Below are 25673 nucleotides of genomic sequence, written 5' to 3' on the forward strand. Positions count from 1 at the left end.
TTCCTAGAACGAGGTTTGAAATTCGAAAAAAAGAGAACGCTTGCTGTAAGAGGCATACCTTCTCACTCTGCTACTATAGATCAAAGTCTCTTTAGTAATGATTAAGATGAAAAAAGACACAACGAGATCGCATCCAATCATTAAATGCAGCCTTGAACTGGAATTTTTAAATCTACTACCCCAGAAAGACTTGCAAGCTCAACTAGCACGCTTGCTAGATAAATTATCTTTATAACGCTACGCTTACTGCTCCGCGTGACTTCGAGTATGAATCAGCACCATTCGACCATTACATTCGACGCAATAGTCAGCTAAAAACTCTGATAACTTGGGAAGTCCTGCAACTTCAACTACCACTAAGATTATTTCACCGAATAATACTACGTTCACTTCCCGCAATTTGCATACAACCGAGCATAAGCCAACGCAAACCGACATCCTCACCACAAAAACTCCGTGTTGTCGCTCAGCAAACCTCCACAAAACTCCTCACTAACCCCCCACCAGCACAGTTCACCTTCCAACATCAATATTCAAATCATACACACGCATATAAAACTGATCGATGTCAGAAACCATTGAAAGCCCTGGAATTTAAATCGCTAACATTGCAACGCACAGTTTCGCTTGTTCTCCCAGGTCACGTATGACACGGATGCCGTCTGGAACTGATTCGACTGTGAAACGACAGGTTCAGAGATGTGGCAAAGGGTCAGGTTCTGATAGTGTAGAACACCCTGAGGGGATCGAGGTGGGTATATAAAGAAGTTGTGGGGGTTAGGTTGGTATCAGAGTCGACTTGGAGTCGATTGGATCAAGTGAGCGGTCTGAAGTCTGGCGGAAGGTGATTCTCTTCAGATACTTTTTCCTTTCTCTTGGTTCCTCCCTACTCCTCAGTTCTGTTGATTTCCTATCATGAAGCTGTCCTACGTTTTTCTCTTTGTCGGGCTGATAGCCTCCGCGCAGTGCGCCGCCAAACAGGACAAAGCTGAGGAAGACTCTAAGAAGACCGAGTCTAGCCGACGTGGACGGTTCTTCTTCCTCGGTAATCTGCTGTCGGGTCCTGCCGCCTTAGCCAGTGCCGGAGCAAACAGCGTCGGCAAGTCCTTCCTCAGCCTTAGCCAGACTTTGGGAGGCGTGCAGTCGACAAACACAGTTTCCAGGCCTCCATCGGTCGTCTACGTGGCGCGTCAGCAGCGCCAGTGTCCGCTGCCGCTCTTCACGTCCGGATGTCCTCTGGGACATGTGTGCTCCACCGGAGGTTCGGGAGGCACCAGGTGCGTTCCCCAGAGTGCCGACGGCGGCCCGTGCACCACCGGGTTCCAGTGCATCAGCGGAGTGTGTCGGGACAACGTCTGTGGCAGGCGGGAGGAGTGTTCCGTGACCGGCGTGGGACGCTCCAACTGTCCGCTGGGACAGCAGTGTGTGCTGACCTCACGCGGCTACCGCTGTCAGCTCGGATCCGACCGCTGCCGGAGGCCGTTCTCTTCGCTCGGATGTAACCGCAACCAGTACTGTACCAGCTCTTCCACGGGCAATTTCTGCACCGAAAAGCTGCCCGTCGACGCCAGGTGCACCGACCCCATCGAGTGCCTCTCCGGCACGTGCCGCAACAACCGGTGCAAGCAGGACGCGTGCCCCATGGTCGACACGTCCATCGACTGCATGCCCACGCAGTACTGCTCTCCGGGAGAGCGCGGCAACATGTGCGTGGCCAAGAAGGAGGCTCGGGCGCGTTGCTCAGCCTCGCAGCAGTGTCTCTCGAACGTCTGTGAGCGTGGAGTCTGTGTGGAGGACGAGTGCCCGAATCCGTACATGTCGGACCGCTGCCTGCCGTCCCAGTTCTGCAGCCCGGCTCCCCGCGGGAACATGTGCATGGAGAAGCGCGACACCAACGCACGCTGCCAACGTGACATCGAGTGTATGTCCAACACGTGCTTCAACCAGCGCTGCGTCTCCAACCAGTGCACGACGCCCTTCTCCAATGACGGCTGCAGCCTGATGACCCAATACTGTGCCACCACCATCAACGGAAACCAGTGCGTCACCCGACTCTCTGCTGGGCAGACGTGCCTCGTCAACACCCAGTGCATGTCCAACAACTGCTTGGGAGGAACCTGCTCAGCCACCACCACCACCGCCCAAAGGCCCATCGGATCCTCTTGCACCAGCTCTTCCGAATGCGCCTCCTCGTTCTGCGTGCTGGGCAGCTGCGCCGCCACCCGGATGTCCCTTGGCGGCATGTGCCTGGCCTCCACTGACTGCCAGTCGTTGACGTGCACCAACATGCAATGTGTTGCCTCTACTGGCACCACCACGGGCACCACCACGGGAACTACCACAGGTACCACCACAGGCACGGGTCTTGGTATCGGTGCCGCCTGTACCCTGGATTCCCAGTGCACCTCACTGAGGTGTCTCAACATGGTTTGCACGGCTGCCCTTCTGTCAATCGGTGAGACGTGTACGACTAATGCGGAGTGTCTGAGTAACTTGTGCAATGTTAATATGTGCGCACTGGGAATCGTGGCGTCTGGAGACCCATGCACCAATAATTTCCAATGTGCCTCTGCACTCTGTGATGATACTATGCTCTGTGCATAGGCAGTAGGCATTCATCTGTTTCTAGAAAGCCTAGAAGAAGCTGAACTAGAACATCGCAGAAAGAAAAACTGCTGCATTACACTCACAGTGCATTGCTGGACCATGTCTTGACCCTATACTCCGAGGCTAAGTTCAGCCACAGCTCATTATGTCCTATCGATGTCGATACAGCTCGAAATGTCTCTTGCTTAGAAAAGCTATTGCATCACATCCATACGGCTTTGTTTTGTTATTATCCTCACGCTGTTTGTTTAGCAAGTTTCTAAGCAAGATATGTTGTCGCTTTTGTAGTGGTTAGCTGCTTATGCGCTGTGTCCGCTTGTTTTTGTCCTATCATGTTTGTCCCTGTCTTTGTGTGTGGTCATGCTACACTGCCGGTGCTTAGTAGACATGCTTTCATAATTTGCCTCGAATTATCGTTGCTTATGCCAGCTGAGAAAGGATGCCGTTTGATGCGTGTGCCTTTCGTTGCTTCGATTGCTTGCCACTTTTTCATCGTTCAGCACGCTTAGTGTATGCGGATTGTTGCCAGCTTGAATGTATTGTCCATTGTCTCCGTGTTTCATCGCATGCTTTTATTTGAGTCATAAATAAACTTGACTTGCAACTGAATTTCACTACCTGTGGCTGGACCAGAATTTTTAGGGGGATATTATGCAGGATTTCCATAATGGTTTGATTAGCTAGAAATAATTTGAGTGCGGAGTATTACAGGGAGTCATGTTTGGCTCTGTTCTTTTACTGAGCTGCACCACCACGGAGGTATCGCAGTTGCTTTGCAAACTATTAGCAGGTGATTTCAAAATCCTCTTCTGTGCAGAATCCAGAGGTTGCTATCAGGTAATGGGTTTTATATGCCAAGATTAGCTGAGTTTTGATACTTTTTCATGCTTGAGCGTTGCACTTTGTGTAAAAAAAGGGCATGGGAAGTTTGGTGCTCTCCGTTTCTCTAGCCCTTCAATTGTATACATTGATATTTACCGAGCTTCCTAGTATTTAGATGGAAAACGGATCATACAAAATATAAAAACTTGGTGTCTTGATGAGGCCAAACTTCAGACGTTATTATGGAGACAGGGTGGGTAGAACAAACGAACAAACAGATGGAGGGATGGACGAACAGATGAACTGTCGGTTGGGCATACGGTTGGACAGGCGGACATACGGTTAAACAGACGAACTGACGAACGGACAGACACCAGGCGGACGGACGGACAGACAGAACACAGAGCGGATGGAGAGACGGACTGACGGATGGACAGGCAGACGGACTGACGGAAGGACAGACAGAACAGCGAGCGGATGGAGAGACGGACTGACGGGCGGACTGTCAAATAGACAAAATGGCGCGCGAACTGACGGAAGGACGGTCGAAAGGGTGGACAGACGGACGGACACACGGTTAGACGAACTGACGAACGGACGGACGGTCAATTACAGACGAAATGGCGGACGGAGAGGCGGGTGGATGGACGATCAGACGAGCATACAAACAAATGTTCCGAGAGACGGACGGACAGACAGACGAAATGGCGGACGGACGGACGGACAGACGGGTGGACAGACGATCGGACGAACATACGAACTAATGTACCGAGAGACGGACGGACAGACGCGCTGACGAACGGTCACAAAGTGGCTGACTGTGAGCTACCTGTGAGTGCCTAAGGACTGCTAAATTCAAAGCACATGCATACGTCCTATGACAAATATTTGCCATTTGTCAAATTTTGACAGATAATTAACATGTCATATGACAGGTGATTACCATATGTCATACGACAGATGACAACACGAACAGAAAAGTAGCGACTTGCACCCTCAAAAGGCAACAGGTCACGATTCAAAAGACAAAAGGAGAGCTCAGCTGGCAAGTTGGGCTAAAGTGACTAATCAGTGTGAATTTTTGTTGTAAATTTATGTCAAATGCCTGTTCTTTGCCATTAAATCCAACATTTTAGACATATCACATTCTAAGGCCGACATCTCTGGGATCTGGCAAATTCTCCATCTAAGTCAGGGATTTCTGGAGAGCAGACTTGACACAAGGCGTACATATGTTATCCGTCTTACGTTTTTAAAATGCTCCGTCTCGTGTGTTCGCTCTGTTATCCGAATTCAGGCTCAACCATAAACAGTGAACTTCAACTCAAGTCAAATTTATTTTTGACACAAATAAAGCAAGGCGTACAACATACACATGCGGACAAAGGATGAAATTGAAACTGACAAACCTCAACATAGATATAGAACGATCAAACGTGAAACGTCATCTAATGAATGAAGAAAACGATCATAACAGCATAATTTGTCATCTACAAACAAGCAACGCTACTACGACGCTAATTACAAAAGCATCTCTAATAAGCAGCGGCAGCATTGTACGACAAAACATAAGGACAAACAGCGCAACAAGGACAAAGATAAAAGCGAATAAGCAGCTACGATCTTATCTATAACTAATCGCATTTTGCCACAACTAATATCAATCAGAGACTATTTAACTTTCCGCAAAATTTTAGTCGATGGTAAAGCTAAAGATAAGTATATGTTTACTCTTTTGCCACGAGGGGTTGGTTGGAACAAATGGCTAGGGAGGGGAGGGGAGGGGAGGGGAGGCAGTTGGGGAGGGGAGGGAGGGGAGCAGTGAGTTGGGAGGGGGAGGGAATGTTTCACCGATCTGACGCGAGGTTATCACCGGGGGAACCAGGTAGTCACCGATCAATACAGGGGTGCACGCCAGGTGTAGGGCGGCCACGCAGCCCCAACTACCGCTACACGAGTCACTGCCGCACCGAGCTCTCCCGTAATACCGTTATATCGGCCGTAATACTGTTACAGTTCATACTGTTATCGCCCTATCCGTAAGTGCAGCGCCAGATGTGGAAGGCTTTTAACCCTCGCCCGCACATGGGGGGGGGGGTGCCACCCCCCAGGTAGTCTTTCTGCTCTGCACTGCACTCGACATTTTTAGAGCTAGAAGGCTAATTTTTCGTTCGTATAGCTGCTCCTCCATTCTTTCTTGATGTGCACTGAAAATTTCAAGTTTCTGTGATTTTTTGTTTCGGAGATATGACCTTGTTTTTCAGGTCATGTCATGACCCAAATGGCCAATTCTCAACATCTTGCGTTTGCTATGGGCCTTGTAAGCTTTTGACACCTTGATTTCGGCCTTTTTTGCCAGTCTTACCTCCCACCTATCGTGGAACATGTTGTTCGACGATGTACAGGTGTCAAGGTCAGGGTCAAGGTCAGCCTAGGTCATCTGAGATAATTGCGTTTTAGGCAAGCTGAATTTACTTTTTGTGAAGTTTTTTTTACTGCATTTTTGGTAAAAGCTTCTCAGATCATTATTTCACGTAATATGGACACATAAACAATCGTTGCACACATCAAAAAATTGTAAATTTTGGTGCCCGTGTTATCACCGGCAGGCGGCGAAGTGACCACGTGTCAGATGCAATCAAACTTCTAGGGTGGCTTACAGCTGAGCAGCTCATCGATTTTCACACTATATGTGCCTTGCAACGTATTATCCGGAACGAAGAGCCCACAGGCCTGTACCTCACCATCGGTTCGCAAGCAGACGAGATCCACGATCACAACACACGTCGAGCCGTAAACAGGACGTTGCCGCGCATACGCACCGAGACGGGTCGGCGACGACTGTGTTACCGAGGCGTTTCGCTGCTGAATAGGCACCGACTGGATCCTGCAGATCGTAGTTTCCGCGTTAAAGTTAAGACGGCGCTGGGAGCTGATGATGGATGATGCTCTGCGAGTGTCAGTCGTTCGTCGCCAATCTTGAATTGTGGCATTCTCACAGGCATCAAACTGAGTCCCCCCCCCCTTTTACTTAGTCATGTGTTGCATTAGGTATTATGTGAGTGTTTGCGTGATTGATGTGCGATTTTAATTATGTCTGATGTCCCAGTAACATTCCCCATTGATTTACTGATTGACGTGAGAAAGTGAAAAGCCCCGTTTTACGCGGACCTTTTTCGAATAAACTGATTCTGATTCTGATTCTGATTCAGTATACACACAGACACACACATACATACAAACACATATAATTGACCCTGACCTAGCTTGACCTGGAATGACCTCAGCAGCAAAAATCTGGTCGGGTAGTGTGACAAAGAGGTTCTAGCTGGCTTGGCACCAGAAAACGGCATCGTCATCGGTATATGATAAGCAGCGCACTTGATATCCAACGGTGACCCAAAACAGCAACATTTTTTAGTTTGACCTGACCTGGAAGGTCAATAACTGACCTGAGAAGGTAAAACTGGGTATCATTGGATTTGTCTCTTCCCAAAGAATCTTGTTGGTCTTTACCGCTAAGCTCTATCTCCAACAGGAACGAAATGGCGCGGGGGTGGTGGCAACCACCCATCCCCCCCATGTGCGTTCTAGGATGGGAAAATGGCATGTGCGGGCGAGGGTTAATGTCCCGACTCGTGAATGTCTTCATATACGTGATTGCATAATGCCTATCATCATAGACCACTATATACCTATGGTATATACCACTATATACCTATGGTATATACCACTATATACCTATGGTACCTATATACCTATTACCTATCGTCTATGGTATCATACATTCTATATAGTCATAGATCAACACATACAAGTACACAGCATGCCTATATTTGTATTTGTAGGTATAAGAAAATAACGCTCACAAAAAGCATATAGAATTAAAGGGAAGCCTTGTCAAAGACGACAAGATGGCGCGTGGACCACAGCGTAGCGTAACATACATAGTTTCGAATTTTTTGCCAATGTTGCCAAACTTGGCAGAACTCCAAACACGCGAGTAGGTATACTCGAGGGCAGCGCTTTTCGAGGAGCGCTGTGGCCCGAAGGTTTGGACTTTGAATTGTGAAAAACGCCCGCCCGCCGGAAAACGCAAACACCGCAAAACGCGCAAAACGCACGCCCGAAACGCCAACGCAAACGTCGCAAAAAATAAACAAACGCCCGCCCGCCGCAAACCGCAAATAAAAAACGCAAAAACGCCGCAAAACAATAAAACCGCCCGCCAACCGCAAACAAATTTAACACCGCAAACGACGCAAAAAAAAAAGAAGAAAACCGCCCGCATCGCCCGCCCGCCCGCCCGCCCGCCGCCAAAGACAAACACCGCAAAAAACACAAAACGCCCGCCCGCCGCAAAACGTAAACACCGCAAAACGTGTAAAACGCACGCCCGAAAAGCCAACGCAAACGGCAAAAAATCACCCGACCGCCGCAAACCACACAGAAAAAAAACGCCGAAACGCCGAAAAAAATCAAACCGCCCGCACCGCACCGACGCTAACTGCTAACCGAAAACGACTAAAAGTCGCCCGCCAGCCGCCAAACGCAAACACCGCAAATAAGCGCCCGGCCGCAGCAAGATAATAATTTATCAGCGGCTGGCATACCGCTAGGCTGGTCATTTTCACAAATCAAAAAGATATCTGCAAAAATCTCCTAGATGAAAGCACCCGATTAAAAAACGGATGGCATGTGCGTGTTCCTCGCCCCCAACTTCCTTCAGGTCAATCGTCATTTGGGTCATCTAACGCATTGACGTATCTGCAAAAATCTCCTAGATGAAAGCGCCCGAGTAAAAAACGGATGGCACGTGCGTGTTCCTCGCCCCCAACTTCCTTCAGGTCAATCGTCATTTGGGTCATCTAACGCATTGACGACCGGCTGGGTGGAATGAACATTGCGCCAAGAAACGTAAGTATATTGTCAAAAAGAATCCCCAGAGTGGTGGATCCCAAAAGTTTGAAACTACCACTTTGGCCCACTGGACGACACCTTAAACAGTTGCCGACCGGATGACACCCATTGTTTGGTCACCCACGCCATAGTATGCATCATGGGTGCGCCGAAATGACCAAAAGTCCCAATTTCCGGTGTGCAGGGTCATTTTCAACGGCACGTGGCACGTGGTTCTGGACTTTTCCGGCCACTTTGCGACATACCCATGGGTAGTGCACCGAATGGTGGTTGATCTGCATGTAAGAAAATGGGGGGTCGTTTGGATCGTTTTCGAGCAATCTGCCGTGGAACGCATTTTTTCATTTTCCCCATTGGCTTAACACGGGAATTTTTAAAGTCACGTGGCACGTGCACCAGATGGTCCGCGGAGGGGAGACCCATACCAGAACGTAGATCACCTGGCCCACTAGAAATCCTGAAAAAATCAGAATATTTGGACCAGCCGTTTTCAAGAGCATCAAGTTGTACTGATCTCAGGCAGCTTTTGCCAAATTGTCAGGGAACTCAGATTTGTTTTTCAATAGAAAAACACAATTCTAAAGAATAGTGTTTTAACTATTGACAACAAACCTTCGGTTACATTTTACAGCGCAGATATGCTGATGATAGTCGACACTTCTCGCCCAGAAACGCCTGGATGGAGTCGCAGTTGTTCATCAGGTAGAACGTGAAGGCACACTCGAAAGGGCTGATGCACTCGGAGGCTTCTCTTCTCCCACGCAATCTCAAGTGTTCTGAAGTAGGCCGTATTTCAACCATAAGCTGCGATTCAAATACAAGTCTCTACAGCATCCAACAAAGCACAGATCTACCAAGTAGTTTCGAATTTTTTGCCAATGTTGCCAAACTTGGCAGAACTCCAAACACGCGAGTAGGTATACATTTTACAGCGCAGATATGCTGATGATAGTCGACACTTCTCGCCCAGAAACGCCTGGATGGAGTCGCAGTTGTTCATCAGGTAGAACGTGAAGGCACACTCGAAAGGGCTGATGCACTCGGAGGCTTCTCTTCTCCCACGCAATCTCAAGTGTTCTGAAGTAGGCCGTATTTCAACCATAAGCTGCGATTCAAATACAAGTCTCTACAGCATCCAACAAAGCACAGATCTACCAAGAATTCAGTAACCGTTATAGTCAGAGGACATTGAAGCTTCACCAGCACCACGTCACCACTCTACAACACATCTTGGACACCAACACCACCCCACACACAGTCCACACGCAGTGCGTGCTCTCGCTCGGGGCACTTTCCGTGGACTGACAGACGTAATCCTCCCACTACCACCGTCCTCACTTACTTCCCGCATCAATATTCAACCCATACACACTGAAATATATATTAAAACCGTTGATCTTGCCGGCCTTTCAAGGCGCCGGAATGAGCGGCGTGTGGCGCGCCACGCACAATATCTTCTCTTCACTCCGATCACGTCCGAGGTGAATTCCTTGGTGAACTACTTTGGCAGTAAAGCGACTCGTCAAAGAGGAAGTGGAGGAACTAGGTCTCGGGATTTGTGAGGCCCCCGGGCGGTCGAGGCTGGTATATAAAGGAGGGTTGGTGGTTCGGTTAGTATCAGAGTCGGCTTGTTGGAGTCGATTGGATCAGGCGTGGTTCTCCGCTAAAGCCTTCCTTTTTAGTAAAAACTAACTCTTTTGAGTCTTTTCCTTTCACTTGGATCTTCTCCTCTCCCAAACCCTGTTGATTTCCTATCATGAAACTCTCCTACGTTTTCCTCTTTGTCGGGCTGATAGCCACTGCGCAGTGCGCCGCTAAACAGAACGAGACCGAAGATGCCTCTGAGAAGACCGAGTCCAGTCGCCGCGGCCGCTTCTTGCTGCTGACCAAGCTGCTGGCAGCTCCTGCGGCGCTGGCTAGCGCCGGTGCCAGCAGCGTCGGTAACTCCTTCCTGAGCCTTAGCAGAACCCTGGGTGGTTTCCAGACCTCCAACAGCGTCTCGCATCCTCCAGCGGTCGTCTACGTGGCGCGTCAGCAGCGCCAGTGTCCGCTTCCACTCTTCACGTCCGGATGTCCTCTGGGACATGTGTGCTCCACCGGAGGTTCGGGAGGCACCAGGTGCGTTCCGCAGAGCCCGGACGGCGGCCCATGCACCACCGGGTTCCAGTGTGTCAGCGGAGTGTGTCGAAACCACGTCTGTGGCAGGCGGGAGGAGTGCTCTGTGACCGGAGTGGGACGCTCCAACTGTCCCCTGGGACAGCAGTGTGTGCTGACGTCACGTGGCTACCGCTGTCAGCTGGGATCCGACCGCTGCCCGAGGCCGTTCTCTTCGCTCGGATGTAACCGCAACCAGTACTGTACCAGCTCTTCCACGGGCAATTTCTGCACCGAAAAGCTGCCCGTCGACGCCAGGTGCACCGACCCGATCGAGTGCCTCTCCGGCACGTGCCGCAACAACCGGTGCAAGCAGGACGCGTGCCCCATGGTCGACACGTCCATCGACTGCATGCCCACGCAGTACTGCTCTCCGGGAGAACGCGGCAACATGTGCGTGGCCAAGAAGGAGGCTCGGGCGCGCTGCTCAGCCTCGCAGCAGTGTCTCTCGAACGTCTGTGAGCGTGGAGTCTGTGTGGAGGACGAGTGCCCGAATCCGTACATGTCAGACCGCTGTCTGCCGTCTCAGTACTGCAGCCCGGCTCCCCGCGGGAACATGTGCAGGGAGAAGCGCGACACCAACGCACGTTGCCAGCGCGACATCGAGTGTATGTCCAACACGTGCTTCAACCAGCGCTGCGTCACCAACCAGTGCACGACACCCTTCTCCACTGACGGCTGTAGCCTGATGACCCAGTACTGCACGACCACCATCAACGGAAACCAGTGCGTCACCCGACTCTCTGCTGGCCAGACGTGCCTCGTCAACACCCAGTGCATGTCCAACAACTGCTTGGGAGGAACCTGCTCAGCCACCACCACCGGCCAAAGACCCATCGGATCCTCATGCACGAGCCCCACCGAGTGTGCCTCCTCGTTCTGCGTGCTGGGCAGTTGCGCCGCCAACCGGATCTCTCTCGGCGGTATGTGCCTCACCTCCACTGATTGCCAGTCAATGGCATGCTCTAACATGCAGTGCGTCACCGCCGGCACCATCACCACCACTGGCACCACCACTGGCACCACCACTCTCCCCAACACTTCTGGCCTGGGGATCGGTGCCGCCTGCACACTCAACACCCAATGTGCCTCACTGAGGTGTCTGAACATGGTATGCACCACAGCTCTACTTCCTGTTGGGGAGATGTGTACCGCTAATACTGAGTGCCTTAGTAACCTTTGTAACGCCAACATGTGCGCACTGGGAACGGTGGCAATGGGAGATCCCTGCACCAATAACTTCCAGTGTGCCACCGGGCTCTGTACTGACGCCTTGTTGTGTGCTTAGAAGGATCGTTGTATGGGAGATCCCTGCACCAACAACTTTCAGTGTGCCACCGGGCTCTGTACTGACGCCTTGTTGTGTGCTTAGAAGGATTGTTGAATGGGTGATCCCTGCACCAACAACTTTCAGTGTACTGACGCCTTGTTGTGTGCTTAGAAGGATTGTTGGATGGGGGATTCCTGCACCAACAACTCTCAATGTGCTACAGGGCTCTGCACTGACGCCTTGTTGTGTGCTTAGAAGGGTTGTTGTGTCAGACCTAGAAGGACTGATGTAATTACAGTGTCCTTATAGATTGTATAACACAACTTTGTTGGGTGTTTGGAAGAATTGTTGCATCAGTCTTAGAAGGATTGCTGTGGCAGAGATACGTTTGTGCTTCTTGGTTTTGTACAAACGCTATGTTGTGCGCTCAGTAGAAGGTAGTTGCGCTAGACCTACTATTTCCTTCTGGGCTATATGGCAACAGTTTGGTGCTTAGAAGGACGTCATACCCATTCGGTCTTTGTTTTGTTTTTGTCCTACGTTTCCTGGGAGTTTACGTTACCACTTTGCTTTGTAGGTCATAGCTGCTTATTCGCTTTTATGTTTGTCCTTGTTTCGTTGTTTGTCCTTGTGTTTTGTCGTACGATGCTGCCGTTGCTTCTTAGAGATGCTTTTGTTATCAGCGTCGTAGTAGCGTTGCTTGTTTGTAGATGACAAATTATGTTGTTCTGATCGTTTTCTTCATTCATTAGATAACGTCCCACGTTTGACCGTTCTACGTTTATGTTGATGTTTGTCAGTTTCAATGTTTGTCCTTTGTCTGCATGTTTTGTTGCACGCTTTGCTTTATTTGTGTCACAAATAAATTTGACTTCAGCTGAAGTTCACTGTTTACGGTTGAGCCAGGATTCGGATAACAAATTGAACACATAAGCGGGAACACTTTGAAACGTGAGACAGATGACATACCTAAGTACAGTCCACAGCAGAAGTAATGTGTGGTTTCAGTCATGGGTATGTTCTGCTTCTGAAGCCTAGGAACGATTAGCCAGACTGCAACGAGACTTTAAATGTAGCTTACATGTATCTTCACCCTTGCAGCTACAACTTTATCTATTCACGTGTTCTTTTCAATCACTCCGCATTAAACAATCGCCAGTCAAAGCCAACCGTTGAGATTGGTAAAACCACACATTACTTTAGCGGTGGACTGTAAGCCTCGTGTCATGTCTACCTACTCTCCAGTAGTCCCTGAGGCGATGGAGTCTTTGCGAGATCTCAGAGATGTCGGCTTTATAGTGCTTAAAATGTTGGATGTGATGGTAGAAAACTGGTATTTGACATAAAAATACGACTAAAATAACTTCATGACATGTGATAACATGTGATATGATATTGGTCCCAGGCGTTAGCCCTTGCCACGCCAGGACCTTTTAGTCATAATGAGGACGGCCGAGGGGGGAGGGGGGGTACGACCCTCCTACAGGTCAAAAGTTTTTTTGCCTATACAAATGATTAGATGTAACTTTTGATCTAATCAAGATAGAGCGCAAAAATAAAGCACAAATGAACTCAGCACGTCCGTGCACATCGAATGTTGCACTTTGTTACAATTTTAGGTGAATTTGGGTTTTTGCTAATTTTTCAGTGAACTTAAATTCATTAACCCGCGCACCGACGGGGGTCTGCGCCAACTTCGTACCGACGGGGGGGGGGGGGGGCGGATGACCTGAGAGATCTCGAGAACACTCGATGACCCTGAGATCTCGAGAACAAAGCAAGATAGCGACAAGCGGTAAACGGCAAGGGATACGCACGGACAAGGTCTACAATTTTTACAAAGATCATTTTCAGGTCAGGTCAAAGATGACGTCACAGGGATCAAAAAAGTCAAAATGGCGGCGCTAGGTATGGAGAGAGTTTTTCTCGAATTACTTTTGAACTAGTCAGTATAGGAACAAACTAAGGGCAGCATCGTGATCCTCTCGTCAATCCGCATCGAATGATATATATGTTGACCTCGAAAGGTCAAGGTCAAAGGTTGACCTCAGGTCACGTGACCTCGAGGTCATCATGTATATCATTCAATGCGCCTTGACGAGCTGAACACAATGAGACCATCCGCGCGGCTGTATCTTGTTCCTGTACGGAGTTATTGTCAAAAAACCGCTGGTGACCTTTGATGACGTCACATGACCTTACAGCTGCCTAACAGCAAAACAGACCTCAGGGTAGTGAAGGTTGATCGTATATGAGTTCATGTATGGTTTATGGGGCCCTACTTCTGTTGTGATGTAAAACACTCGGCAAGCTGATGATGCGTTGAATTGTTCTTATATTTTAGCTTGGTGTCATTCGCTCAGCTTGTGTATCTTTTTAGAGAGTTAAGTGTATTTCTTAGCTGAGTTATGTGTCTAGTGTGTCTGGTGTGTCGTAACTTGCAAGTGAAGCATCTTTATAGATCCTGCGGTAGATAGGGACAAATGGAGAAAGATGAGCCTCTTTTAGGATGCACTGTACTTCTAATGATGCATTTTGGAACGTTTCTGCATGATTGGGCCACTTCTGTGAAGTGTAAAAGCTTGTGTCTATCCTGATTGATGTCAGGCCGGTTCCTTTGTCGATCTAACACCCTCTTTGAAATAAAGTTCCCTTGGGACATCTTGTACAGTCGTGTACAGGTTGATGGTCCGCTACTCTTTATCCACCGGGTTCCTATGGCTCATCATTGGCAGCAGCCGCCTGGTACCGGTAGGCTGTGCCGCATGACCCGAAAGTGAAGCGGCACAGCCTACCCACACTGTATGACACCGGCTCGGGTCGCCTGGTAGAGCGATTTGACCGGACGCTGCGTTACACCGGCAGGGGGAGGGGGGGGGGGTAGGGGTCAGGCCTGTCTATTTGGCTCGGCTCGGTGGATGAGGCGGGCTGGAGTGTGGTGTGAAGCGGGGGTGATGTGGGGAGTGAGTGAGCGAACCTGGGCCCAATCTTACCAATGCCGTGGATGCAGATGCCGTGGATGCCTACCACGGCGGCTGATCCACGGCACTCCATTTACCCAATCTCACCAATGCCGTGCCACGGCATTTCTATTCACGTCATTTTGCCCACGGTACAATTCAGCGCCAGCAGAAAACACGCAACGTGATTGGTCAATTCTTGTCACCTTCGCTATGGGAAATTGTGCGTATTGCTTGTGAACAAGTATAGCTCTCTATTTAAAGTCTTGTCGGGCGTTTATTTGTTTTAGAGCCCTACATATGCGTGAAGGATAAGTTATTTGTGGAAAACGTGATAGCAAACTATGAAAAACTAAAGCCTGCCTAAAGAATTCTCCTGAAAAGCGGATTACTGGCCTAGTAAACTTCCGCGAGGACATTCTCGCGCTGAGAAAATCGAGTGGATTAGATTTCAACTTCGTTTCGCTGCTCATCATTTCTATTTACTTGCTGTTAAGATATTGCAACAATTTTGAGATAAAATTATTGAAGTAACGACCTAGTGATAGCTCCGCTGTTGTTTCTAAGACATTGGAATAATGCAATTGAAATGCAGCTCGTAAAGTTTAAACTTTGGGTACATGCACCCGGCCAGCTCAAGCTATAGCCTTATTTGCTGCTTTTTACGAGCACGATAACAAAAAGAATTACTCAAAATATTGAAGAAACCCGTCTACATCTCAAAACCATAACATATCAAGAAAAAGGCATTCAGTTCAGAAGTCAGATTGAGACGCATGAAGACAGCATGCTCCGCACTGGCGGATCCAGACTTGCGTTTTGGGGGGGGGCCAACTCCTGCAAGTAACCAAACCTAGGGTACCCCCAAATCCTGTTTTCTCATCGGATTTAGGCCACTTATTTTTTCGTCACAGCCCTGAAACGATATTTTTTTAAACTAAAAATAAAAAAATAGAAATGGTAGCCCACCCAACCCGAGCCTAAATATTACTTTGAAAACACTTCAAATTGCTTTTGTCGACCAATTAGCCCGCTCCGGGTCGGTGCGTGGCGCAGCCTTCGCGGGCTGGGAGGTGTCGGTTGGACCCCCTGCCGTTCGGCCCCTGATTAAGCTAGAGCTCGCGGAAAAAAAACAGGCGTGTTGCCCGTGAGTGACGAGACGAAGCCGATGATACCCGATTTTAACCCGCGCCCTGCTGGGGGGGTGTTTGAACACCCCCCCCCTTGTGGTTTTTCGCGAATATCTCAAAAACGGCGGCGCGGAGCGCCGCCGTTTTTGGTATACCTTATCATACATCAATTCTACACATGTTGTGAAAATTTCAGACCAAGGTCATTCAAGGTCAGGTCACCAGGTCACTTGAAGTGACCTCACCTCATAAAAAGTTTCAATGTCTGTCATAGCTACACCGAGTGACCGATCGCTTTGAAACTTTCAGCGATTGATAAGAGTAACAGTATCTATAAAATGTATATCTCGGAATTTTGATATCGGTGACCTAAGGTCAGGTCAATTTTGCGACCTCCCCATTATAAGACAATGGGAGAAAATTGCAATGCGCCTCTTTTGGACGAAAGACATTATAAACACTCCCAAACACTGAATTACAAGTGGTTTAGTCACACTGAACATGAAAATGGTGTCCGTGACCCTTGTTTATGCCCTGAGGTCATCTTAGGTCACGAATTGTATCTAACAGTTTTTCGCAAATAACTTTTGATAGAGGCATGCTAGAGCGATGAAAACGCCTTAGATGTGTTCAGCTCGACGATACAGATCGACTGATATGCAACATGACCCTTTCCGGTCAGGTCATGACCTTGACCTGAGGTCAAATTTTCAAGTTGACCTTTCAAGGTCAAGTTATAGTTCATTCGATGCGTCTTGGCGAGAGGAACACGATGCCGGTAAAAGTAAGCTCGTACAAGGCTTGGGTCAAAAGTTATTGCCGAAAAACTGTTTCCGAAAAAATCGGCTATTTTTGCAGTTTTTGCCCCCTGCAGGCAAAACCGTTGACGTTAGGTCAAATCTGAGAGAATTATTCAGAAAGGGCGTTAATAGGGCTATCGAATGCGCTTTTCCTCGGCGCTGTAGCTCTATTGGTTCCCGAGTTATGCGTTGGCTTCTTGGAAATTTTCGATATTCGACCTGGAAATCGGCGAAATTTTGCCTTCAATGACCTCTGGTGACCTGACCTTTGACCTGACCAAAAAATTGACCGAAGTGATTTCGTCATTGTTTTTGACGCTCTTTCGAACGCCGCCTTCCGCGTATCGCTACGTGGCCCAGGAGCCGAGTTACAAGGGGGGGGGGGTGTTCAAACACCCCCCCCCCCCAGCAGGGCGTGGAAATCCAGGACCCCCAGCCGGGCGCGGGTTAAGGTCCTTGGTCATTGGTTGACCTTCCAGGGCGGTGTTTCACGGTCGTGCTGACAGCCGCTGACAGCGCATTCCGCGAGCTAAGGTCAGCCTTCGGTAGTGTTGTGGGTATAGGCTTGTTGATGTCTCCATTGAAACCAAAAGTGCCATCAGCGCTGGCAGCGGCTGGCAGCGTGCCGTGAAACACCGCCCAGGTCAAGTCACAGACCCAAAAGACGGGAAAATCAGGACCTGTCAGAACCTCCTAAAGTAAGGCTGTAATACGTTTTTTTTTGTGCTGATCACAAATTTCATGTTAGTTTGGATCATAGATAATGTCTTCATGCGTTTAGACCATGTCGGGGCAGGTCAGGTCAGATCAACCAGTAGGAGTACTTATGGGCGTCCGTATAGCAGGTGTCCACTACCACTGGCAGCTACGTAACATGATACGAAGGCATCAAAACTACTTCGTAAATGTTCAAATGGCTGCAAAATGCTAAATTCAAAATCAGCTAAACGAAACTATCCTAGAAACATGTTAAACTCGGAAAAGTGCACCGAGGTCATCAAAGGTCAATGACCTGACTTGACCGTAAGGTGACATTGGCATCCGCCCTAATGCGTGGGAGCAACATCATATCACATGTTTGAGCGTTTTAAACCACGAAAAGACTATAAAAGCGCGGATAATGTGAGCCGACATACGCCGAATCGCTATTCCGGCCAAACATGGCCTCCAACATGGCCAAACAGTCTCGAGAAATAGGCCACAAGTCAAAGTTCACTTGGGTCAGGGTCATGAAATTTTCAGACTTTGTCACCATGAGGGTACTAAAGTTTCGTCGCGATCGGCTTCATGATACCTTACACGATAACTTCACACGTCGATCGAGAGTTAAAGCATGGATGAAGGAGAACCAGGGGATGAAGGTTCTTTCATCCATGGTTAAAGTGTGCAATAAGAGCTTCTTGGGTGAAGACAAGACCAACACTTTTATCAAGCTCACAGATTTTTAATGATACGGTATTTTCTCTCTACCTACTACGCCCTTCTCACATTCATTTTTCTTAAGTGTTTTTGGGGACAAAAAATATATGTTGTTCCCCTTTCAGGCTTGGGGGCATGACCCCGTGGCCCCCCTGGATCCGCTAGGCCGAAACTAACTAGGTCGTTTTCAAACGGTCTGATATTTCAGGTCATAGTTTGCAAACGGCCGGTGTTTTCAGGTAGTTTCATATGGCCTGACTGGGCCAGGCCGTTTGCAAACGGACCGAATTTTCATACGGCCTGTAACATATATTCAGATTTCGACATCTGTCGTAGCATCAAATGCTGATGTGGCGCACTCAAAAGCCGGAATTGGTCCTTGGATGCCGTAAGGACCCTTTTAAGAAATAAGTGACCCGACTGACCCTTAGAGATTGGCCTGAGCTGTGACCGAAATAAGTCTTTTACCGTTTCGCAGGAAGGGACAAAAAGGTCCCTCATATGCTTCTTGTACAATTACGAAACAAAACAAGTTTTTTTTTCAACGAAAACTCAGTGAGTTTTCCTAAAAAATTTATTGCGCATATTCCGTGAATGAAAAGTTGCCGGGTCATGTCAGGTCAGGCTGCCACAGCAAGTTTGTTAACTTGACAGCTCAATCGATATTTATGCAATAAGACCTTCTCGGGTGACGATAAGACATGACGACAGTCGACACTTTATGAAGGAAGCTAGTAAAACCGGTAGTTTCTCCATAGGCGCGGGAACCGGGGGGAGGGGGCAGTGGTGGCAGCTTGCCCCCCCCCCCCCCCCAACTCTGGGGCCGTGCGGGCGGTGCCCCCACAACTTTCAGACAGAATACCGCTCCTTTTTGCAAATGTTTTCTTTTTTTGTTGAAAAAGCCAAGGGATGAAAAATAAGTGGCCTAAAACCGGCGAGAAAACTATATTTGGGGGATCCTAGGTTGATCTCTATCATGGTGTGACCTCCCCCCCCCGTCTAAAAGTAGTTCCCGCGCCCCTGGGTTTCTCTACGCTATTGAATCACGCTGCTGATTCTAGTAAGTATCTACTACACAACCTTCTCACATTAATTTTTCTTCGAGCGTTTTGGGGGGCCAAAAGATATGTTGGCCCCCTCTTTCAGGCTTTTTGGGCCCATGGCCCCGGTGGCCCCCTTGAATCCGCCAGTGGGGGCGGTGCCCCCACAACTTTCAAACGGAATACCGTCCTTTTTTGCAACTGTTTCTTTTTTTTGTTGAAAAAGCCAAGGGATGAAAAATAAGTGGCCTAAAACCGGTGAGAAAACTAGATTTGGGGGGACCCTAGGTTGATCTCTATTATGGTGTGCTCCCCCAGTCTGAAAGTAGTTCCCGCGCCCCTGACTTTCTCTACGCTATTGAATCACGCTGCTGATTCTAGTAGGTATCTACTACGCAACCTTCTCACATTAATTTTTCTCCAAGCGTTTTGGGGGGGGCCAAAAGATATGTTGGCCCCCCCTTTCAGGCTTTTGGGGGGGGGGCCATGGCCCCGGTGGCCCCCCCCTGGATCCGCCAGTGATGCTCCGTAGCTGTCTGTGCCAGACAGGAAGTGGTAAAATATCATTGTGAGTGCTGATACTTGTTTGACAAGTTTACGGTATTTGATTGTTTTAAATATTTACTTAGAAATCATGAAGGATGTTTGTGAGACGTCCGGACGGGGTGAACACTGAAACACCCATATTATAGCATATATAGATAGGTTTGGCATTGGTATGATTGGGCCCAGATGCTAAAATCGCCTCCACGATCTCGTATGGATTTGAAAAATAAGACCATATAATGAATAAACATGTTTATTTTTATGGATTTGAGTATGATTTTAACCCTGGAAAATACATGTTTTTGAAATAATAACTATGCGTGTAATCGTCGCTCTAAGATGTCAAGGGCATTATATGAAGAATTCTTTACTTTAAAAAAAATAATAGTGTCAAATATTGCATAGTAACAGCCTCCCAGCGACCTATCCCTTTCACAACACCCGCCATTCACGGCACTAAAAGGTGGCGTGAATGGAACGGCCACCGATAGCGCAAACAGCTGATTATTTGCGTTTGTTCTGCCGCCTTCGCGGCAGCTTGTGCCACTGCCCATGTTAAAGCACTGCCAAAATGCCGTGGATAAACATCGACCGCATGCCGTGAATGAGATGGCGTGCATAGCTATCCACGGCATTGGTAATATGCCGTTGCCGTGAATGGGCTCCATTCACGGCATTTTGCCTATTCACGGCATTGGTAAGATTGGGCCCTGGGGCTGGGTGTGTGTGGTCACTTGTCGCACAGAACCAATCGTAATCCACCCTCCAAAAATTCGCTTTAGAGATATTCACAAAAACGGGGGGGGGGGTTCAAACACCCATCTCCCAAGTGGGGTGCGGAAGGACAGGTAAGGGTCCATACGGTCTCCTCATGAATTGCAGCAAAGAAAGAAAACAGACCTGTCACCAAATAATCTTTCTGAAAAGTGGACTAATCGCATAGCCTCTGACACAGAAATAAACATCCAGCACGCGAAGCGTCCCGAACCGGGCCTCTCACTACCGGTCAGTTTGACAGTCTAGCACTCCTGCGCTGAGCTACACCGGATGGTGGCCACGGCCGGGGCAAAGTCTGGCCGGGCGGGCGGCGGGGCCGGGAGGTCGGCAGCAAAGTCAATAAATGTTTTTGTGGTTTCGGGTGCCGGTCGCTCTAGCTCATGGTGGAATGATGATGGATCATTGGCAAAACTTTCAACGTGGAGTCCCGGTTCGAGCCTCATCGGGGCTCCGGCTACTTTTCCGAGTTAGGATCTGGTTTGATTTTAGTGGTTGCGAGCCATTTATACGGTTTTATATCTACACGTCGATTGTCGATTGATTGATTGATTCATTCATTCATTCGTTCATTTAACCCGCGAGTTGCTGGGGGGGGGGGCGTTAAACGCCCCCACTTTTTTCGCCGGGCCATAGCATAAAAACGGCGCGCCGCAGGCGCGCTAAATTTTGGGTACCTGTAGGGAATTGATTAAAGTTTATTGTGACAAAGTTTCAAAAAAATCTGTCGGAAAATTTTTGAGATATCGAGGTTTTAGTGACGTCATGATTTCTGAGTTTTCGACCAAAAACGGCATATGTTCAAAAAATCATATAAAATCACAAAATAGACATACAGACATGCCGTAAACGCCATTAGACTGCCAATACATTAAACAATCAAATGGCTATCTTCGATTATTGATTGTCGTTCCGCATTTTCCAAAATCTTGAACTGAATCTTGGCAATTTCTCGTGACTACTTCACGACCATGATACATGTATTTCTTAAATTGAACTTTTTTAGCCAAACACGTACACATATGATAAAATGAATGCCACCATCGTGTTCTACGCCCCAAATTACCCATAAAACATGTGTCACAGGCTGCGAATATCAGTTTTGATTTTCGGGGATTTGTGCCTGCCCGGTTGACCTGACCTTGACCCTGACCTATGCTTGACTGACCCCTACATGGAGCTGACACTCTTGTAGGCCCTATATGATGGATTGTGCACCGTTTTGACAGAGTTTATGACGAGAGGCGCCCACTGCGAGGTCCTGAAGTCCATGCTACTGAAAGCCCGATTTCAGGTGTTTGACCTGACCTTGACCCGACCTGTGACCTCAAAATTCAACTTTAAAGTACTCATCTGAAGCGTCTCGTCGCGTTCTTTCGTTTACCGCCTCGTGCGTTTCGCTGCGCCTATTGGTTCTCGAGTTATCAGCTGGGGGCGTTTAACGCCCCCCCCCCCCCCCAGCAAACGGTGGGTGGCGAAATACCCCAGCAACTGCCGGGTTAATACATGTCGACATTTAGCATACGAATTGACATCCAGGATCAATCCGATCAATCTACTATTTCCATAAGCGTATTGCCTAAATATCATGCATATATGTGGCACAAGACCTATGGTTGCCTCGATACCGTGCCAAATCACGTTTTGCACAATGCACAAGTAAATTATATTCGCTGGGTCTTCCGTGCATTGTGCTAAGCAAAAACAGGAATGCAATTTCAGGAATGCGACGCAAAATGTGCAATGCAGCAAGTGACCACACTCACCCGCCCAGCCCCCATGGTCCACCAACACGCCCCACACCACTCGCCAGCCCACGCCAACCACCGAGACGAACCCCTCCCCCCGCGCTGGTCTGACGCGACAGCTGGTCTACAAAGCGCTCCACCCGGCGACCCGAGCCGATGTCAAACGGCGTGGGTAGGCTGTGCCGCTTCACTCTCGGGTCATGCGGCACAGCCTACCGGTACCAGGCGGCTGCTGCCAATGCTGAGCCATAGGAACCCGGTGGATAAAGAGTAGGGGACCATCAACCTGTACACGACTGTACCTCTTTCGGAAGTTTCTTTCTGCTTGCGAAGCGATCGTTAGAGCCTACTTCGTCAAATTATGACGCATTTGTTCCTACTTTGCATCTGTATTTTTGTAACACTCACATAGTTACATTGGAATTGGGCTTCCTACGGCAGACTTGAGTATTTACAGACTCGGTCAGCTGTGAAAAAAATATGCACTACTTCGGGACAATCTTAGCATTTTCTTGTGGTCCTTTCTGGCTAGAGGGAACTCAATGCAATCGGAATCAAATATGTCGTAGCGACTCGCAAAACAAATTATCTGGCCATGACCGCCAGCTATTTCACCAACCAACCAACCAACCAACCAGCCAAATAATCAACAAACTAATTTACCAGCCACCCAACTCTTATCCAACTAACCAGCTTGTTCTAACTAACTAACTAACCAACCAACCAACCAACCAACCAACCAACCAACCAACCAACCAACCAACCAACCAACAAACTAAGTTACCAGCCATTCAACTCTCATCTAATTAACCAGCTTGTTCTATCTAACTAACTAACTAGCTAACTAACTAACTAACTAACTAACTAACTAACTAACTAACTAACTAACTAACTAACTAACTAACTAACTAACTAACTAACTAACTAACTAACTAACTAACTAACTAACTAACTAACTAACTAACTAACTAACTAACTAACTAACTAACTAACTAACTAACCAACTAACTAACTAACTAACTAACTAACTAACTAACTAACTAACTAACTAACTAACTAACTAACTAACTAACTAACTAACTAACTAACTAACTAACTAACTAACTAACTAACTAACTAACTAACTAACTAACTAACTAACTAACTAACTAACCAGCTTGCTCTAAGCGCGGACTGGTGGGTTCGATTCCCACATCTGAGGTAGATAAAATCTCAAATTTGGAACAGCTGTGCGTGGGAGCTGTTAACAAACAATCTAGTAGGAAATATAGTATATCATACAAATGTTTCCCCAGAGAGGTAGCTCAGGTTGGGATTTTCAATAGAAAATCACAATTCTTAACCCTCGCATGTGTGCGGCGTTTGCCAGCTTCTAATGTGTAGGGGGGGGGTCGGTTGGACCCCCCCCTTGCCGTTTGGCCCCTGATCGAGCTAGAGCTTCGCGGAAAAAACGAGCGTGCTGCCCGTGACGAGAGGAAGCCGATGATACCCAATTTTAAGGTCCTAGGTCATTGGTTGACCTTCCAGGTCAGGTCAATGACCCAAAGTCGGGAAAATCGGGACCTGTTAGAAAGTCGTAAAGTGTGGCCGCTAAGGGGTTTTTCGGGGTGCTGATCACGAATATCGTGTTAGTTTTGATCACAGATGATGTCTTGAAGCATTTAGACCAGGTCGGGTCAGGTCAGGTCAGGTCAACCAGAAGGCGTCGTGACGGGTATTCGTAGTACAGTAGGTCTACTAAAAAAGTCCCCCGCTCCAGAGGCGGCCGGCCGGCCGAACCCCCGGATTCCAGCCCCGACTCTATTGCGCGGGCCGCGGCAGTGACACGGGTCAGGTCGCGGCGCCCGGCGAGTGGGTCAGTTGGCGGCGGCCGGCCGTGGAGTGAGGACGCCGTGTGTGAGGCGCAGAGATGCCGCAGTGCAGAGGAGGGGAAGATAGTGACTCTGCACGATGCCGGAAATGATGCCTTTGTGATCTAAATTAAACACCTGCACTGCAGTGAATATCTTCCCTTGCTCCATTCCTATTATATCATAATCTTTCAATAATCCGTAATGACCATTCAACGCAAGCAAGCAAACAAAACAACCCGTTTAGCAGCGACATCATCTCGGATAAAAAAGCGACAGTGATGATTAGAATGACTTAGCGCGAGGGCAAATCGAGGCGTATACAATTACATGTATCATATGCCGAGTATTTTATTCCCATCTAGCAAATTAAGATTGGGGATCTTGTCCAACAAGTTAGCGGCCGTTCTAGACACAGATAAATGCTTTGTTTTCGGTCGCATCATTATCTGCAATAATTCGAAGCGAGGTTTAACCCTCGCCAGCCAAGAAGAAGGGGTGGATACCGCCCAGGGTATATTGAGTGAAGGGTAGGACGAACTTTGGTAGGAATTTCTAGTATAACTACTAGAAAACCTACTATATGTGGTCGGGACTAGCAAAAAGTTAGTTCAATCTAGAATATGGTAGCGCTTATGGTTGGCAGTCGTGACGCGCACGTGACAATCATTTCTTAAATTTCTTAAATAACAGGTTTTAAGGGCCGATTAGTGGGCCGATACATTCAATTAGCTATTAATAATTGATTATGCAAACATTCAAGAATCTACATCATTTAATTCTAGCCAAAATCACGCGGCGCTCCCAGGATTCGAACTCACGACCCTCGGATCTGTAGCCCGATACGCTACCGACTGCGCCACCGAGAACCGCGAACCGACGCTCGGAGAGGCGGATCGCGGGTGCTGGCGTGCAGAGAAATCTTTACCCTGTACGCCGTAGAAGATCGGCTGGGTTTCGTGAAAAATGGTAGAGGAATTGTCGAAAGAAAATTCATCGATCTATCATTTGAGACTAAGAACTATTGATTCCTTCAAAGGTTGACCGAGATATCGCTCGCCGAAAACAGGCCATTTAACATGTAAACCCTATGGGCTGGTAGGAAATGTACGCCGTGGAGCAGCGGTGCTACCAACTAACTTCGGCGGGGGCCGGATACCGCCACCATGTATTTTTTTTTTGCGGTAGCTCAAAGCACACTGATGATAGAAGGCTGACATTTCATATGCCTTACATTTGATTCAAGCCGGATCATTTGAAATCAACCACGTTTTCATGTCAGGTCACTTAACTATGACGTCTTAAGTAAACCTCTGCACACTGCACGGTTGTCGGTTATAAAATGATGCAAATCCGTAATTCACTTAGTGTCATATAAGCATAATGGGGAAATATAGAAACAGTTAATTTGGCGTCGGAAATGACCTAAAACTATACCTCAAGCACATGAAATCGTGACTTCATACATTCTTGGCAAGGTTTAATGCTTCACTTTTACATTGTTCACCTTGCGTGACGGAGTGCTCGTCAATAGGAGTGCTTCGTCAATAACTCCCGATCAAAATGAGCTAGCCAGTCAGGACAGCCATCAATGGACTCTGCAAGACTTGCCGAATCAAATAATTCAAGGTCA

General features: G+C 48.2%; 1 protein-coding gene across 1 annotated transcript; it reads left to right on the forward strand.

Annotated features, from left to right (window-relative positions):
- Positions 1 to 915: 915 nt before the first annotated feature.
- On the forward strand, positions 916 to 11856 carry LOC122391837 (prion-like-(Q/N-rich) domain-bearing protein 25). The gene is made up of 3 exons (XM_043386137.1): positions 916 to 2455; positions 10146 to 11426; positions 11792 to 11856. The coding sequence occupies exons 1-3, from the start codon at positions 916 to 918 to the stop codon at positions 11854 to 11856; spliced, it is 2886 nt and encodes a 961-aa protein (XP_043242072.1).
- The last annotated feature ends 13817 nt before the right edge of the window (positions 11857 to 25673 follow it).

The sequence above is a fragment of the Amphibalanus amphitrite genome, unplaced genomic scaffold, assembly GCF_019059575.1.
Source record: "Amphibalanus amphitrite isolate SeventyFive unplaced genomic scaffold, NRLGWU_Aamphi_draft 000457F_arrow, whole genome shotgun sequence".
Classification (NCBI taxonomy): domain Eukaryota; kingdom Metazoa; phylum Arthropoda; class Thecostraca; order Balanomorpha; family Balanidae; genus Amphibalanus; species Amphibalanus amphitrite.